General features: G+C 39.7%; 1 protein-coding gene across 1 annotated transcript in view; it reads right to left on the minus strand.

The window, feature by feature from the left end:
* Positions 1-247: 247 nt before the first annotated feature.
* LOC150081865 (thioredoxin-related transmembrane protein 1-like) overlaps positions 248-19714 on the minus strand; it is a 117176-nt gene continuing 97709 nt past the window's right edge. Inside the window, exon 8 of the mRNA XM_090379773.1 lies at positions 248-907. Within this exon, the coding sequence (XP_090235899.1) occupies positions 803-907 (105 nt within the window). The 3' untranslated portion in view covers positions 248-802. The remainder of the gene's footprint in view (positions 908-19714) is intronic.

The following is a 19714-nucleotide window of genomic DNA, read 5'->3' on the forward strand; positions in this document are numbered from 1 at the left end:
TTTAAAATTATTAAAAAAAAGTAATTTCCATTGCAATAAGAATTATTTTTTTTCTAATGACTAACAGCCCAGCATTTCTAAAGAACCCATTGCAAAGATATTTGATCAGAGAAAAACCATTAACTTAAAATACAATAAAAAATACAATAACTGAAATTGTCATTTGTTCTTCTGACACAAAAGATAATAAAAATAAGATTTTATTGATCAGTTTTCACTGGTACACCAATAAATATATACAACTTGAATGAACATCCAAAATTTTAAAATTTTGTTTTAATCATTAGATGGAATACTTTTAAAAATGGAGGAAATAAATTAAAGTGTACTATTAGAGAATACATATTTTAAAGATACCATATTGTGTATTTTAAACATTGTCTGAGGAAATAGCAAAATTGGTTCAGAAACCGAAAATCAAACTGTTTTACAATTTGGAATAATGTGTCCAACAGTGCAACTTTTAATCATTTGAGTTTAAAATATATTGCTTACTGAACTTTTTTTCTGCTAATCCAGTTAGTTCTCACTCTACCTTTGCTCACCGCACTAAGTTCTTGGAAAACTGTCATCTGTAAACATGTTAATTGCTAAAAATATTAGCAGAATTTCACAGAAAAGAGAGTTATAAACATTGTATTACAAAGTTTAGGCTCTTTATTATCATGGAGTAATTAGTGAACCTCAAACAAAAGGATGCCCTTTACAAGAAGCACAACTGCTCAAGTAATGTGAAGATGACTTCTGATACAGAATCTTTCCTTTTTATAGTTTCTTATTCATTTGATGTTTGAGCACATTGTCATTTTGCTTCTGTTTCTTCTGTTCCAATGTTTCTTTTCCTGAGTTCTTCATTCTCCATTACCTCAGAGTCATCCTCAATAATATCCTCTTCTTCTGCAACAAACTAAAAAAAGGAAAAAAATTATAATAACTATGTCAAAATTGAAAATATGAACCAGCATAGCTGCTTATTTTTTTTTTTTTTGGTGTCCAAGCTCACGAAAATTAATTTTTTTTTTCAATCACTATGAAATCAATAATTGTCTAACATAAGAATACACCTAACAAGAAGTTTTCATTTGATATATTAAAAAAAAAAATACTTATACTCTGAATTTATGAACCTAAGTTTTGATATAAAATATTCAAATTTTTTTTAAGTCAACCTGAAATTAAAAGGTAACTAATTCTAAGCATAAATTATAGTTACAAGCTAATTATAATTTATAAAGATGCGAATTCTTCTCATATACATATAAATATCAAAGATCAGTTCAACATATATACTGCGTAAAAAGGATAAGTGGAATAGGTAAATTTTGCAAGGAGCTAAGATTAATCAGATTGTGTAGAGCAATTATCAATATTTCAAGGGTGCAAAAGGTGATATTTATGTATACATGTTGGTATAAACAATATTAAGAATAGGAGATCTGAGGATTTACTACGCTTAGTGATATAGGGTGATGTTGAGGAAAGTCATGATTAGATTTGAAAGTGTCTGCAATTCTGCCCAGATGAGGGCCTTGTCGAGAATGAGGATACGCAGACTAATAGATTCACAGTAGCCACAGATAGAGGTGAAAGTAATTCTTGAACTGTTTCTATTGGGATGACACATAGCAGCTTGAAAAGGGAGGTGTTGGAGATTACAAGGCGTACTGGGAGTTTCCGTGGAATAAGCAAATATGTGGGCTGTGTTATGGTTAAAAAGGCAAAAATAGGTGTGTGTGTGTGTGTGTGTGTGTGTGTGTGTGTGTACACTATAGTAAACAAATAAAATGAATTTGAAGCACTTGTTAAGTCATCAAATGCACACATAGTAGAGGTAGTGGAAGTTTGGTGCCACTTACACATAAGGGATATAGAATTTGCATACAATGTGTACAGCAAGGCCAAGAGGAGTGGGAAGGAGTAATAGTCTTGGTTAAGAAGCACAGAATCTAAGGATATTCACCAAGATGATGGGGGTTGCCAAGGCAACAGTGAATCAGTTTTGTGAGACAAACACTAGAAAAACTAAAAATAACAGCAGGAGTCTGTTAGAAACCACATGATTCCAATGAGTATAGTGATATATTAGCATTAGTAGAGGCATATGATGCAAGAAAGCAAGCTTATGCAGCATCAAACAAAAAAAAAAAAAAAAAAACCCCACTTCCACTTCACCCCTCCGTTCATTCGAAATACTTGTCCAGCTGAGCCTTAAATTTATTTAGGCTATCAACTTCCACGACAAGGGATGGAAGTCTGTTCCACCAACCAACCACCCGCTGGCTAAAGGCAAATTTCCGCACGTCTATCCTACATCTGTCTTTCCTCAATTTGAATTTATGCCCTTTCAGGTGATTATTCTGAGCAAGAGGAAGAATCTCATCAGCATTGAGCATGCTCAAACCATTCAAGGCTTTATACACCTCCATCAGATCACCTCACTGGTGCCTAGTTTCCAGACACTGTAATTTGCAAAACTTAAGCCTTTCTTCATAAGAGTACTCCTTTGTTCCATTCACTAATCTTGATGCCCTCCTCTGTACTCGTTCCAGCAGCTCTACATCCTTCTTGAAATGAGACCTCCAGACCTGTATACAGTACTCAAGGTGTGGCCTGACCATTGCCTTATACAAGGGAATAATCACCTCCTTATCCCTGCTAGAAAAATTCCTGTATATCATTGACAAGACACCATGAGCTACTCTTGCAGCCCGTCTGCACTGCTCAGAGAACTTCATATCTGCCTGCAAAATTACCCTGCCTGGACTGCCTGGCTTACCTCCCATAGGTAGTGGCAGGCAATGTGGGGTCCCACTAGGGGCCCCACTGCAGAAATCCAGATGAACAAAACACAACCCAACAGCACACTTTCACATAGCACACAATTCACACTGTTGGCTTTTACAGAGTTCTGTTTTATTGCACAGAGAAACAAAGGCACAGATGTGGGAAATTACCAGTTGCACCCCAACCCAAACAAAGGGAAGGGCTGTTGTTTTCGTAAAGGCGACTACGATGGTCTGAGACAGTATTTAAATTCTATACAGTGGGACCAACTGAAGATGTTACCAACAGCAAATTCAAAATGGGAAACATTCAAAGAACTTATCTTGAAAACTACTAGGCTTTACATACCAACTAAGAAATATTGTTCAAGGTTTAAGCCTAAATGGATGTCAGATGAACTAATGAGACATATGACAGAGAAGAAAAATGCATGGGATACATATAAATTAACACATGACACAGAAGCCTATGATAGATACAAGTGATCCGTAACCAAGTTACAAAGGAGGTTAGGCAGGCGAAGGCAGATTACGAGAAATCTTTGGCAAGGGATACAAAGAAAAACAGCAAAGAGTTCTTTACTTATGTAAACTCTAGAAGGAAGGGGATGAATCAGATTGGTCCACTTGATATCGATGGGTCAACTGTTGATGATCCTGCTCAGGTAGCTAACAAACTAAATGAATATTTTGCATCGACATTCACACATGAGGAGTTATTCAGCGAGGGGAATGCCAGAGGTGTATTCAACTTTGGCAGTAAGCTAGAGAATCTCGTAATAACTGAGAGTAAAGTGGAGGAGAAATTGTTCAAGATAAACACAAGAAAGGCACCTGGGGTGGATGGGATCTATTCAGTTATATTAAAGGAGGCAGCAAACCCTTAGCCATAATTATGAGAGCTTCCTTGGACTCAGGGGAGGTATCCATGGACTGGAGATGTGCAAATGTGACCCCAATTCACAAAGGAGGATCAAAGGCTGACACAAGTAATTATAGACCTGTGAGTTTAACTTCTGTTCCCGGAAAATTAATGGAGGCACTGGTTAAAGAAGCACTGCAGGATCATCTAGACAAGACTTCAGTTATAGCTCGGACACAGCACGGTTTTGTTAAGGGGAAGTCTTGCCTGACCAATTTGATTGGATACTATGATGCAGTCACAAAAGAACTGTATGCAGGGAATAACTTTGATATTATATACTTGGATCTTAGAAAGGCTTTTGATACTGTTGCACATGGAAGACTGCTGCACAAATTGGAGCAGTGTGGCATTGAAGGCAAATTGCTGCTATGGATAAAGGGCTGGTTGAGGGGGAAAAGACAGAGAGTGGTAATCAATGGACACTGCTCATCGTGGACTAATGTTATTAGTGGAGTCCCTCAGGGTTCAGTATTGGGTCCATTATTGTTTTCTGTATTTATAAATGATATTGATGATGTTATATCAAGCTTAATGTCCAAGTTTGCAGATGATACGAAGGCTGGCAGGGTTGTCAAGCACACTACTGACACTATGCTGCTGCAACAGGATCTGGAAAGGTTGAGCAAATGGGCTGAGAGGTGGCAAATGAAGTTTAACATTGACAAATGTAAAGTACTACATATGGGAAACAGCAACCCCAGAGCAACGTATCAACTCTGTGGTACTACACTGACAGTGGCAGAGAATGAAAGGGACCTGGGGGTGGTTGTGCAGGCAGATATGAAGTTCTGTGAGCAGTGCAGACGGACTGCAAGAGTAGCACATGGTGTATTGTCAATGATATATAGGAATTTTTCTAGCAGGGATAAGGAGGTGATTATTCCCTTGTATAAGGCAATGGTCAGGCCACACCTAGAGTACTGTATACAGGCCTGGAGGCCTCATTTCAAGAAGGATGTAGAGCTGCTGGAACGAGTACAGAGAAGGGCAACAAAATTAGTGAATGGAACAAAGGGGTGCTCTTACGAAGAAAGGCTTAAGTTTTGCAAATTACAGTGTCTGGAGACTAAGCACCAGCGAGGTGATCTGATAGAGGTGTATAAAGCCTTGAATGGTTTGAGCATGCTCAATGCTGATGGGATTCTTCCTCTTGCTCAGAATAATCACCTGAGAGGGCATAAATTCAAATTGAGGAAAGACAGATGTAGGATAGACGTGCGGAAATTTGCCTTTAGCCAGCGGGTGGTTGGTTGGTGGAACAGACTTCCATCCCTTGTCGTGGAAGTTGATAGCCTAAATAAGTTTAAGGCTCAGCTGGACAGGTATTTCGAACGAACAGAGGGGTGAAGTGGAAGTGGTTATTTTTTATTTATTTATTTTTATTTATTTTTTTTTGGCTGATACTGCATAAGCTTGTTTTCTTGCATCAAATGCCTCTGCTAATGCTAATGCTAATATAACCACTGTGCAAGTTAAATGGAAAGGATTTTGCTTTTGTTAGGGTAACTGATATCCTTTCACTGAGATTAAATGATGTTACCAACCACAAGGTCTAAATGACAAGAATCCACTGAAGTAATCATAGAAGCTACTGAGCTTTTTATACCAAAAAACAGATACTGTTCAATAATGGAAGTCAGATAAACTGATGATACCCAAAGTCAGAGAAGAAAACAGAGTGGAATTACTATAAACTGAAAGGGGACACAGAAACCTACACTAAGCAAAAACTAGAGTGCAATCAGTCACTAATGGGGTTATGAAAGCTAAAGCATATTAGAAGTCCTTGGCTACAAATGCAAAGAAATGTAGCAAAGATTCTTTGCTTATGTTAACATTAAAAGAAAGGAAAGAACAATATCAGCCTACTAGATATGAATGGAATAGCTATTTTTCATACTGTTTAGGTTGCTGACAAACAAAATAAATATTTTGAATCAACATTCACATGTGAGGAAGTTTTTTGCAGTGGGAATACCTGAGGTATACCAAGTTATAACTGGGAGCTGAATTCTCCATGAAGGAGATTCTAAGGGTAATTGTAGTCTAGCATGGAGTTATCTGAGGAATGCAAACAGACTCATGGGGTTTTCTCAATGATACATAGGAACTTTGCCAGCAGGACATGATGGTGATTATCCCATTATAAAAGACAATAGTTAGGCCACTTTTTCAAACTTCATAAAAGTTGAAACCTTATTTTAAAAAAGATGTGGATCTCTTGGAAAGGGTGCAGAGAAGAGCAACCATAGTAGTCAAGAGAAGAATTCTGCTTCCCCTATATATATGAATGACCCAACGTCTCTGATATCTCCATGTCTGCATTTGACACCTTGACCAGCACTTCAAATTTATCAAATTTATTTTCTATGCTCCTAGTATTGGTGTACATGCAAGTATACATGCGCCTGTTCTTGCTCTTAGTTACCCTAACACTGCCCAAGTATTTCCTTGTTCCATGATGACCCACAGCAGACCTTGAAATTCCAGTACTTTGCTTTCTGGTCTACTGCATGTGCTAGTAGAAGAACTATAAGAATTGCTTTCACTTCTGTCTGCAGCTATTGTTAATATTTTAGTCTGTGTATCCCTCCAAGCTAGCAGTTTTCTGACCACCTAACACTGCCTCAATAGCAACAGCCAATACTCTTGCATTCTTTCTATTTAAGTATCCCTTCCCTGTAGATGCTCTTGAGATGTGGTGTTACAGATGAATGTTAGAAAGTCATGGACTGATAAGATAAAGAATGATGAGATCATGACACGAATGAAGAAAAAGACAGAAATAACTAACACCATTAAGGAGAGGACACTAAAGTATTTAGGACATTTGATGAGGAATGACAAATTATTATTATTATTAGTAATTTATTTCCAAAGAAATGTCCCTTTACAGCTATCCAGCTAGAGGAAATATAAGATGTTGCAACTGATAATCCAGGGCAAGATCAATAGAAAAAGAAGTCAAGGGAAAGGAAGGAAATCTTGGTTAGCAAACCTCAGAGAGTGGTATGATCAGAGTAACGAGGGTTTGTTTAGGGCTTCTATCTCACATTCGTCCATTGCAAAGATGACAGCCAACCTCTGCAAAGAGATGGCACAGTGAAGAAGATCCCTGTAGAAGTCTCTCCTGGTAATAAACACAGATCATGCTGGGGAAAATTCTACCCACAAGCCTTGCATAATCTCTCCAGGAGAGAATTGATTGACAAGGCTTTCATCATATACTCACTCCTATTGTGTTTGGACAGAATTGCAGACATTTTCAAATTTAACTCTAACTCGCAGCTTTTTCTCAACATTCCTCTGTACATGTTGGACAGACAACTTGTATGGTCGGGATCTGCTAACATACATAAAATCTGAAAAATGCTAACTTATTGTGATTTTATCTTGTAGAGGACCTGTGTCCTCATTTTGAATTTAAAATCAATAGTGTGAATTTAAACCAAATAAAAATAGAGTAATAAATAGAAATATTATAGGAATATTAAATTTTAGAAATATATTTTAAGCCACAAATTCTCTTACCTGAGATTTTTTCTGGAATAACTGCATCCAGGTAAGATGTAATTAGAATAGTATTGAAAGACCTGCCTAGATAAATAAACCTTGTAAGAGGATGAAGGAATAAAAGCAAGCTCTAAAGCCAAGAAAGGCAAATGATTGGAAGTATAAAGGGAGTGAATTCCCAAAGCTTGATGGGGGCTTTTCGTTTATACCATCTTCAAAAGGGAGCAAACACGTGTTGAAGGCTGTATTTATAGCCCGGGCAAGTTCCATTGCCGTATTTCCAAGCGTGGTGGGGGGTTTGAGTAGGCGAAAGGAAGAGGAGAAGGATAGAAGGAAAATTCCCGCCCCCTCGTATTTCACTAATAGTTTGGAAATTTGAAAATTTAGAGATTTAGAAAAGCTTAAAGGTTTCCTGGAGAAAGAATGTAAAAGTTTCCACTTGGAAATCTGGCTGTGTGACTACCTATCCCCATTAGTAGTCCTGGATGGGGGGGATTCCCCCATAATGATTTTTACATGATATTATTGCCCTATACTTGTTAAGTAAGTTCTCAGATCTCCTACCTTTAACGTCAATACCACCATGTACAACATACCCTTGTCCTATTTCACCTATCCTTACACAATATATTTCCCTGACACTAGAGCCACAAACAATAGCTACCTACCATGAGACCAGTGCATTCTGCCTTGGGTATTGCTGTTGTATTGCCTGATGTGTAAATGAAACAGGCCTTCAAGTAAGTCTTCCATAAAGTGCTCTAATTTGCAGAACCAAAGTCTGTTGCAGTAAGGATGGGCAACAGTGGACCATGGTCTTCCAAGGGTACTGATGGCAAAGAGGCCAGATGAACAACAAACCAACATACTCCAACAGCCTTGTCGATCAATTCGGCCCTGGAAAGATTGTTCAAGGCTCAAGGGTTAGAATTTTTTTGAACCTGGTCTGTGCTTGTTAACAGGAGAGAGACTGCTTCTACAGGATTGAGACACACTTAAATAGAAAGGGTGCAAGAATATTTGCTGATGCTATGGAGGCAGAGTTAGGTGGGTCGGAAAACTGCTAGCTTGGGAGGAATACACGGACCAATAGATTAACAGTAGCCGCTGGAAGAGGTGAAAGTGATTCTTGCATTGCTTCTATTCAAATGAAATTGAGCAGCAGCATGGAAAGCAAGACAATGGGGATTTCCAGGACTGTTGGGAGTCACAGTGGAACAAGTAAATACATGGGCTGTGTTAGGGTAATTAACAGTAGAAACAGGTGCAATGCTAGGAGTATAGTTAATAAATTTGATGAGCTTGAAGTGCTAGTCAAGACATCAAAGGCAGATATTGTTGGGATATCAGAGACGTGGTGCCACACAGACATAAGCAGTGCAGAATTGGTGAGGAGTACAATGTGTACAGAAATGGGTACCTCCGTAGTGCATAGCACACGCTTCTTGATTAGACCGGGGTTCGAGCCCGTGACCACCAAATACGGAGGATGTGGAAGGTCAGAGAATGACCACTGCATATTTCCAGTCCAGGTAAAGGGTGGGTGTTGGCATCAGGAAGGGCATCTGGCCATAAAAATTCCATGCCAAAACAAAAAAAAAAAAAAAAAAAAAACATGCTGATCCCATATATATATCAAATTTTTAAATTAAATAAAATAAAACATAAGCCAGTAGTATGGCAAAAACTGTAGAGCGAAAATTAACATAAAATAACCCAAATAAACAAACGAACGAAAGGAAGAATAGATATAAATAGTAGCCCAGAAACCCTTGTATAATTTCGAACTTTAAATCCAATTAACAAAAACTATAAAAAATTTAGGATAATGCCAATTACATTAATTTAGCGGTACCCCCCCCCCCCGGAGAGGTACCAGTTCCAAAAAATGTGAAATATCACCAAAAGAGGGTTAAAGGAACTACCAAACGATAACAAAATCAAAATAAATTAAAATAAAATAGACTGACCATCATGCCCCATATCGACAGAGGACCAAGAGGCCAATAATGGTCATGGAATCGCTGCATTTCAATTGCTATACAAATAGTCGCCATGGTGAAAAGATCGAAGTACCAATTCACCCTCCCTCCTCAGATCGATCCACCAATGCAGAGGATTTGCATGGCGGTGGTCCTTATGCAGCGAAAAATAAATTATAGAACAGACAGCACTCTAGAGCAGAGCCACACCACTGACATACTGTAAGCTGAATCAGCTTATATAGAAGAAAAAAGGAAAATAGATGGCGACACAGGCGTTGATAAATTAGCATATCGACCCGTTACTATTGAATTATATTAAATGTTGACGAAAGTTAAATTATAATAAAATAAATATATAATTAAGCATTCATTAGAGGCAGCTACTTGCAATTCCTCCATATGAAGCCGAATATATATACTATCATTGAATTATATCAAATATTAACATAAGTTAAATTATAATAAAGTGAATAAATAAATAAATAATTAAGCATTCATTAGAGGCAGCGTCATGCAATTCCTCCATATTTTATTATAATTTAACTTTCGTCAACATTTAATATAATTCAATAGTAATGGGTCGATATGCTAATTTAGCAACGCCTGTGTCGCCATCTATTTTCCTTTTTTCTTCTATATAAGCTGATTCAGCTTACAGTATGTCAGTGGTGTGGCTCTGCTCTAGAGTGCTGTCTGTTCTATAATTTATTTTTCGCTGCATAAGGACCACCGCCGTGCAAATACTCTGCATTGGTGGATCGATCGGAGGAGGGAGGGTGAATTGGTACTTCGATCTTTACACCATGGCGACGATTTGTATAGCAATCGAAATGCAGTGATTCCATGACAATTATTGGCCTCTTGGTCCTCTGTCGATATGGGGCATGATGGTCAATCTATTTTATTTTAATTTATTTTGATTTTGTTATCGTTTGGTAGTTCCTTTAACCCTCTTTTGGTGATATTTCACATTTTTTGGAACTGGTACCTCTCGGGGGGGGGGGGGGGGTACCGCTAAATTACTATGTAATTGGCATTATCCTAAATTTTTTATAGTTTTTGTTAATTGGATTTAAAGTTCGAAATTATACAAGGGTTTCTGGGCTACTATTTATATCTATTTTTCCTTTTGTTCGTTTGTTTATTTGGGTTATTTTATGTTAATTTTCGCTCTACAGTTTTTGCCTTACTACTGGCTTATATTTTATTTTATTTTATTTAAAAATTGGATGTATTTCAGCTTCATATGGAGGAATTGCATGACGCTGCCTCTAATGAATGCGTAATTATTTATTTATTTACTTTATTATAATTTAACTTATGTTAATATTTAATATAATTCAATGATAGTATACATATATATATATATATATATATATAAAAAATGGGAGAAAAGGTGAGGGGGAAAAAAAAGTGTAAAGAAAGGTTAGACAGGACGGGAAGGGAAGGGAAGAGGGGTTATGCTGGTAGTTAAGAAATCTAAGGAAAAGCATCAAATTGATGTTGGTGGACAATGCAATGTTGAGTCTGTTTGGTGTGACATAAGCACTGAAAGAGGAAAAATGAGTAGCTGTGTGTTATAAGCCTAATGAATCTGATGAGTATAATGAGCAATTGTGCAGAGAAATAGAGTGGGCTTAGTAGTAGGCTTAGTAGTCTTATAATGGGGGATTTTAACTTCCCAGATACTGACTGTGGGTTGGTCACTCGCACACTAGTAAGACTTTTGTGGATTTATTGGATGATTGTTTTCTACAGCAGCATGTTCAGGAGGCAACTAGAGGGAGTAATACTCTTGATCTGATTATCAGTAGTGATTCTTCATGCATTAAGAATCTGCAGATAAAGGAACCACTAGGTGGCAGTGATCACAGTGTGCTGAAGTGGGATTTACTCAAAGAGGTAACTACCATCAGGGGTAGATGGAAGCGATTTTGCTTTTGTAAAGGTGACTATGGTGCTCTGAGACAGTATTTAAATACTATATGGTGGGCCGAACTGATGACATTACCAACAGTAAATTCAAAATGGAATGCATTAAAAGAATTAATCTTTGAAGCTACTAGGCTTTTCATACGAACAAAGAAATATTGTTCAAGATTTAGGCCTAAATGGATGTCAGATGAACTAATTAGACATATGATAGAGAAGAAAAATGCATGCGATACATATAAATTAACATGTGACACAGAAGCCTATGATAGATATAAACTGGTCTGTAACCAAGTCACAAAGGAGGTTTGGCACGCAAAGGCAGATTACGAGAAATCTTTGGCAAAGGATTCAAAGGAAAACAGCAAAGAGTTCTTTACTTATGTAAACTCTAGAAGGAAGGGGATGAATCAGATTGGTTCACTTAATATCGATGGTTCAACTTTTGATGATCCTGCTCAGGTAGCTAATAAACTAAATGAATATTTTGCATCTATATTCACACATGAGGAGTTATTCAGAGAGGGGAATGCCAGAGGTGTATTAAATTCTGGCAGTAAGCTAGATAATCTTGTAATAACTAAGAGTAAAGTGGAGGAAAAAATTGTTGAAGATAAACTTAAGAAATGCACCTGGGGTGGATGGAATCTATCCAGTTATATTAAAGGAGGCAGCAAAGGAAGTAAGCAAACCCTTAGCCATAATTATGAGGGCTTCTTTTGACTCAGGGGAGGTACCCATGGCCTGGAGATGTGCAAATGTGGCCCCAATCTAGAAAGGAGGATCAAATGGAGACACAGGTAATTACAGACCTGTTAGTTTAACTTCTGTTCCAGGGAAATTAATGCAGGCACTGTTTAAAGAAGCATTGCAAGATCATCCAGACAAGACTTCAGTTATAGCTCGGACAGAACATGCATTTGTTAAGGGGAAGTCTTGTCTGACCAATTTGATTGGATACTATGATGTAGTCACAAAGGAACTGGATGCAAAGAATAACTTTGATATCAAATACTTGAATCTTAGAAAGGCTTTTGATACTGTTGCACATGGAAGACTACTGAACAAATTGGAGCAGTGTGGCATTGGAGGCAAATTGCTGCTATGGATAAAGGGATGGTTGCGTGGGAGAAGACAGAGAGCGCTAATCAAGTGCAATTTGGTTTTTAGGAGCATTAGCAACTAAGGCCATATTGCTCCAGGGATATGCGGTGGTCATTTCTTGACCTTTCTGCATCCTCCGTATTTGGTGGTCACGGGCTCAGACTCCGGTCTAATCAAGAAGCGTGTGCTATGCACTGCTGCTCCTGCCCACCTGGCTATGGAGGCACCCTGGGTCCATTGTTGTTTTCTGTATCCATCAATGATATTGATGACGGTATATCAGGCTTAAAGTTCAAGTTTGAAGACAATACAAAGGTCAGCAGGGTTGTTAATGAGACTAATGACAGTATGCTATTGCAACAGGATCTAGAAAAGTTGAGCAGATGGGCTGAGAGGTGGCAACTGAAGTTTAACATTGACAAATGTAAAGTACTGCATATGGGAAGCAGTAACTCAGAGTAACGTATCAACTGTGTGGTACTACACTGGCAGTGGTAGAGAGTGAAAAGGACCTGGGTGTAACTGTGCATGCAGATGAAGTTTTCTGAGCAGTGCAGACAGTCTGCAAGAGTAGCTCATGGTGTCTTGTCAATGATATACGGGAATTTTTCTAGCAGGGATAAGGAGGTGATTATCCCCTTGTATTTCAGGCCATACCTTGAGTACTGTATACAAGTCTGAAGGGCTTCATTTTAAGAAGGATGTAGAGCTGTTGGAACACGTACAGAGAAGAGCAATGAGATTAGTGAATGGAACAAAGGATTGCTCTTATGAAGAAAGGCTTAAATTTTGCAAATTTCAGTGTCTGGAGACTAGGCACCTGCAATGTGATCTGATCGATGTGTATAAAGGCTTGAATGGTTTGAAGAGGAAGAATCCCTGAATTCTGCTGGGATTCTTCCTCTTGCTAGAGAATAATCACCTGAGAGGGCATAAATTCAAATTGAGGAACGTCAGTTGTGGGATAGATGTGTGGAAGTTTGCCTTTAGCCAGCGGGTGGTTGATTGCTGGAACAAACTTCCATCTGTTGTGGAGGATGATAGCTTAAACAGATTCAAGGCAGAACTAGACAAACATTTGGAATGAATGGAGGGATGAAATGAGAAGGGTGTGTGCGTGCATGTGTGTGTGTGTGTGTGTGTGTGTGTGTGTGTTTTTGGCTGATGCTATATAAGCTTGCTTTCTTGCATCATGTGCCCTTGCTAATGCTAATAGTACACTACACATACCACACTATAATCTACACTTTCTGGACAGGATGGGAGTGAGGGAGGGTTATGCTCTCAGTTAAAGAGCACATAAAATCTAGGCAATTAATCCAGTTGATATGGGTGGCCAGTACAATACTGAGTCAGTCTGGTGGAGCATAACCACTGGGAAGACCAAAATGAGAACAGGAGGGTATTATAGGCTGAATGGCTGTGATCAGTATAACAAATAAACTGTACAGAGAAACAGTGTGAGTCAGTAAACCAGAATGTCTTATTAATGCGGGATTTACACTTTCCAGATATTGATTGTAACTTGTGGATTGGTCACACACACACACACATGCCTTTTTGTGGATTTAACGAAGGGCTGTTTTCTATAGCAGTGCATTAGAGAGGCAACAATAGAGAGCAATAATCTTGATCTGATTATCAGCAGTGATTTTTCATGCATTAAAAATCAGCACATAAATGAACCACTAGGTGGCAGTGTTCACAGTGTATTGACGTAGGATTTACTTAAAGATGCAACTAACTTCATTATCAAACGGAAGGGTTTTGCTTTCATAAAAGAGACTATAGTGGTCTCAGACAGCTTTTAAATTTTATACAGTGGGGTAAACTTATGTTGTTACCAACAAAAAATTCTAATTGGAAAGCATTCAGAGAAATAATCATAGAAGTTATTAGGCTTTTCAGAACAGGGATGAATCACATTGATCCATTTGATATTGATGGTTTAACTATTGATGATCCTGCATGTGTTGCTCACAGGCTGAATAGCTATTTTGCATCTACATTCACACGAGGAATTCTTTAGGGAGGATGCCAGACGTTTTTGAGACTTTTTGAGAAAAAAGAAACAATTTTGTGATAATTGAGAGGGAAGTGGTAGAGAAATTAAACATAAAAAAGGCACCTAGGGTGGATGGGATCTATCCGCTTATATAATGGGAAGCAGCAAAGGGGGCAAGGAAACCTTTAGCCATGTTTATGAGAACATCTTTGGATTCAGGTTAGGTCTATGCAGATTGGAGATGTGTGAATGTATTACCAAATTCTCAAAAGGGGGGATCAAAGCGTGACATGAGTAATTACAGATCTGTTGGCTTAACTTCTGTTGCAGGGAAAATAATGGAGTTACTGGTTAAAGAACTAATGCCAACCATCTAGAGATGGAATGCACTTATAATTCAGTCACAGTATGGGTTTTGTAAGGAGAGATCTTGTCTGACCGATTTGATTGGACACTGATGCAGTGACAAAGGAACTGGATGCAAAAAATAATTTTGATATCATATACTTGGATTTCAGGAAAGCTTTTGTTACAGTTGCACATAAAAATCCCCGATACAAATTGAGACAGTATGGCATTAAGGGAATGCTAGTGCTATGGATAAAGGGATGGTTGAGTGAGAGAAGAGAGAGAGAGAGAGAGAGAGAGAGAGAGAGAGAGAGAGAGAGAATGGTTATCGATGTTTGATTGATTGATTGATTGATTGATTGAGTTTTATTGGCGCATCAGCAACTAAGGCTATAATGCGCCAAAAACTTGTTATAAAAGGTAAAATTTTCGGTGACCTAAAGAATTAGGTCACTAAGTCCGGGTAAAAAAGCAAGTATAAGTTGTAAAAGACAAATATCAGTAAATAACAATAAGATTTTTTTTTTTTTTTTTTTTTTTAAATATTGGTAAAAAGGTTTACTGATTTTAGAAAATTAAAAATAGCAGACACATGGTCATTGTCAGATAAAATCTGACTGAGTGTATGGGGCTCGGTCAGATGGTTAAAAGCGGTAAAACGAGCATTTCTAAAACTGGTACAATCACATAAAATATGTTCAATGGATAAAATGGTGTCACATTGCTCGCACATAGGACAGTCATCTGCCCTCAGCAGAAAAGAATGTGTAAGATGACTGTGTCCTATGCGGAGACGAGCTAGAACAACTTCCTCCTTACGATTCTTGCGCAGACTAGACTGCCACGGTTCAATTACAGGCTTTATACGATATAATTTATTCGCAGTCTGTCTATTCCACGAATCCTGCCATTGGGAATGTATTTTCTCGTCTATTATTTGCCTGTAGTCTGTATAGGGGACTAACAGGCAGCGGTTTTTATTCGGGATTGCTGATTTGGCTGCGGCGTCAGCCAAATCATTTCCCCTAATCCCAATGTGGCTGGGAATCCAGCAGAAGCGGATGTCATATTCGCGTTCATGGAGAACGTGAATCTTCTGCTGAATGCTAGACAGAACTGGATGAGGATTATACCTCACAGATATTAAAGCCTGTAACATGCTAAGAGAGTCAGAATATAAAATGAACCGTTGGTATTGGTATTTACTAATATGATCCAAGGCTAACTCTACAGCGTGCAGCTCTGCAGTAAATATGCTGCATTCAGAGGGAATCTGCTCTGATATAGTGCTGTCTGTGAAGACAGCAGCAGATCCCACATATGATTCCGACTTCGAACCGTCTGTGTAGACTGGCGCGAAGTCAGAATATTCAATTCGGTGTGCTGAATGAAGCTGCAGGTAGACAGATGATGGAGTGTCCGACTTTCCCCAGTTTCTAAGCGACAAGTCGCATGCCGGGACACGAGCATGCCAGGGTGGAAAGGGTTGCTTTGATGTTTGGGCAACCTTGTCTACCTTCATATTAAGTTCTTTGAGTAGATCTTGGAAACGAATACCAAAAGGACGATTGGCAGTCTTTCGAGTATTGTATAAATTTTCCCATCGTGGCTCAAAAACGAATGGCCACGTAGGATGGTCTGGCAGGGATTTCAGTTTTAAGGCGTACTTTAGAGACAACTGCTTACGTCGAAGTGATAACGGTGGTTCATTTGCTTCGACGTATAAGCTCTGGACAGGAGATGTTCGAAATGCTCCAGTAGCGATGCGTATAGCCTGATGATGGACGGGGTCCAGCCACCGCAGGACACTGTCTCGGGCTGAGGAATATACCTGGGACCCATAATCTAGTTTGGATCGCACAAGTGCACGGTAGAGCCGAAGAATGGTACATCGGTCTGCTCCCCAAGATGTAGAGGAGAGCGAGCGGAGAATATTAAGTCCACGTGTGCACTTTGTGCGGAGTTGACGAATATGATCCAAAAAAGTTAGTTTTTTATCGAAAATGAGTCCCAAGAATTTTGTGTTTGCTGCTACTGGGATAGCATTTTGTCCGAGCCTTAATTCGGGTTCAGGATGAAGATTACGCTTGCGACAAAAGTGTACGCAAACGGTCTTCTCCGGCGAGAACCTGAAGCCATTTTTAAGTGCCCAGGAATTCAGACTATCAATGGCTTTCTGCAGTTGTCTTTCAATAACCCTCATGTTGCACGACTGGCAAAAAATGCTAAAGTCATCAACATAGAGGGCACTGTTTACAGTTGGAGGAAGTTGTTCTGTGATGGAATTTATTTTTATGGCAAAAAGCGTGACACTTAGTACTGATCCTTGTGGTACTCCCTCGTCTTGGCTAAAGGAGCGAGAGAGTGAGGATCCCACACGAACTTGGAACGATCGATTGGCCAAAAAGTTTTGAATAAAAACGGGCAGATGCCCTCTTAGGCCTAGGCTATGTAAGTCTTTTAAAATGCCAAATCTCCAAGTTGTGTCATACGCTTTCTCCATGTCAAAGAACACCGACACCAAGTGTTCCCGTTTTAGGAAAGCATCCCGGATGGATGCTTCCATTCTAATAAGATGGTCCAAAGTGGACCGGTTTCTTCGGAAGCCGCACTGGATGTTGGAGAGAAGGTCATTTGTTTCTAGATACCAAATTAAACGAGAATTAACCATTCTCTCCAGGATTTTGCACAGACAGCTAGTCAGAGCAATAGGACGATAATTGGTGGTGACTTTTGGATCCTTTCCTGGCTTAGGAAAGGCAAGAACGATTGCCTTTCGCCAGGAGTCCGGAAACTGCCCTTCAGTAAAGATTCTGTTATACAGAAGGAGCAGACAATCCATAGATTTTGATGAAAGATGTTTAATCATTTCATAATGGATGCCATCTGGTCCAACGGCACTTGCTTTGGAAAGAGCGAGGGCCCTTTTCAGTTCCTGAATAGTGAAATCCCCGTTGTAGGGATAAATGCTCTTAGATTTAAAGTTAAGTGCCTGTTTTTCGATTTTATATTTCAGGACCAGAAACTCTGGGGAATACGAAGATGTTGCAGAGATGTTAAAGAATGTTTCCCCAAGAGCATTGGCTATTGCAGTTGGATCTGCAATAGCGCATCCATTATAATCTAGGATTGAAGAAGGGTGGGATGTATATTTTCCCTTCATTTTCCGGATTTTATCCCAGACTACCTTAGAGTTGGTAGACTGGTTAATAGATGATGTAAAACGGATCCACGATTCCTTTTGACTCTGACGACGGATGTAGCGTGCTTTGGCTCGTGCACGTTTGAAGGCTATAAGGTTGTACGTGGTAGGATATCGGCGAAATATCCCCCACGCTTTGTTTTGAGCCTTTTTTGCTGCTGTGCATTGGGAATTCCACCAAGGTTTGGGAAATGGTGGAAACCGGGCTGATGTTTTTGGGACAGCGTTAGCAGCTGCTTGGACGATGATTTCTGTGGTGTACTTTACTGCGTCATTGATCGGCTCTTGACTGACTGTGCTACGAAATTTGCCTGTTGTTGGAAGGCAGTCCAGTCAGCCTGATCAATCTTCCACCGCGGTAGCCTGAAGGGAAGACATGGTCTCCCACTGTGTAGCAAGGTTATCCCGGGGAAGTGATCACTACCGTATGGATTCTCCTCCACTTCCCAGGTGAGTGAAGGGAGTAGAGAAGGGGAGCAGATAGAAAGATCAATGGCAGAAAAAGTACGGGTAGGCATGTGGAAAAAGGTGTTTGTTCCAGTATTTAGAAGGGAAAGGTCATTGTCATTGAGCATATGCTCTATGACTCGTCCCCTTCCATTGATGTTAGCACTACCCCACAGGGTGTTATGTCCATTAAAATCCCCAAGAAGTAAGAAAGGGGGAGGCAGCTGCGTTAGAAGATCATCAAGGTCTGCCTGGGAGATGTCAGTCCCAGGTGGCAAATAAATAGAGCATACAGTTAATAAGAATCCCACTGAAAGGCGAATTGCAACAGCCTCTATGCTGGTTGTAATTAGCAAGGGCTGCACTGGGGTCTGGTTACCCACCAGGATAGCCACTCCCCCATGTACAGAGCCGTCCGCAATTCTATCCTTTCGAAAAACTGTGATGTTGTGCATGGTGGGATCATCATTTGCCTTTAGATATGTCTCCTGTAAGCAAAAGCAAACTGGCTTGTGCTTTTGCAGGAGGGCCTTGATGTCATCTATATTTCGCCGGAATCCACGACAATTCCATTGTAGGAATTTAGCCATTATTTTGGCTTGGTGGGTCCATCAGGCGGCTTCCGAGGTGCTGAGGGCTTACTTTTGTCAGTCTTGGATTTATCTTTTTTGGGGAAGAATGGACGCTGTCCCGTGTCCATTTCCTCCTCCGCAAAGAGTTCCAAGACTGATTCTTCGGGTACCTCCTTCTGTTCGACCTCCATGTTTTCTTGGGAAGTAGGAGGTACTTCACCTTTCTTATTTTTTTCTTTGGTGATTGCCTTTGTTACTTGAGGAGCATTAGGAGGTACCGATACAGGAGTGGCAGTTGATTGGTCCTTCTGTGCAGGTTTTTGCGGACTTAACAGATAACGCGCGATGGGAGTGAAAGACTCCTTTGGAGGGATGGACATGTCCGTCTGTGTTCCGATGGAACACCTCCCTGCTACCTTCTGGGCGTAGGTAGGCTTGTTGATGTTGAGAGGTTTCACCGCTTTCCTTGCCTCCTGGTACGATATGTTTAGCTCTGCCTTCAGCCGTTGTATTTCTTTTTCTTCTTTCCACCTCTGGCATGCTCTTGAGTAGGCCGGGTGTTCTCCCTCACAGTTAATACAGGTGGGTTTTGGGGCTGAACATGCTGTTGTTTCATGGTCCTTTGCACCGCATCGAGCGCATGCAAGGACTCCACGGCAGGCCATTTGAGAATGTCCATACTTCTGGCATTTGAAACACCGTAAAGGGTTCGGAATGTATGGACGCACTGAACAGTTGATGTATCCAGCTTTAATCTCATCAGGAGGTTTAGGAGTGTTAAAAGTCAGGATAACGCTCCTGGTTTTAACAATTTTTCCATCCCTTCGCGCAGTGATTCTCTTGACGGCAATGACTCCCTGCGGTTTTAATTCGGAGCAGATTTCCTCCTCGTATACGT

This window comes from Mastigoproctus giganteus, chromosome 8 (genome assembly GCF_048544385.1).
Source record: "Mastigoproctus giganteus isolate SK-2022 chromosome 8, ASM4854438v1, whole genome shotgun sequence".
Classification (NCBI taxonomy): Eukaryota; Metazoa; Arthropoda; class Arachnida; order Uropygi; family Thelyphonidae; genus Mastigoproctus; species Mastigoproctus giganteus.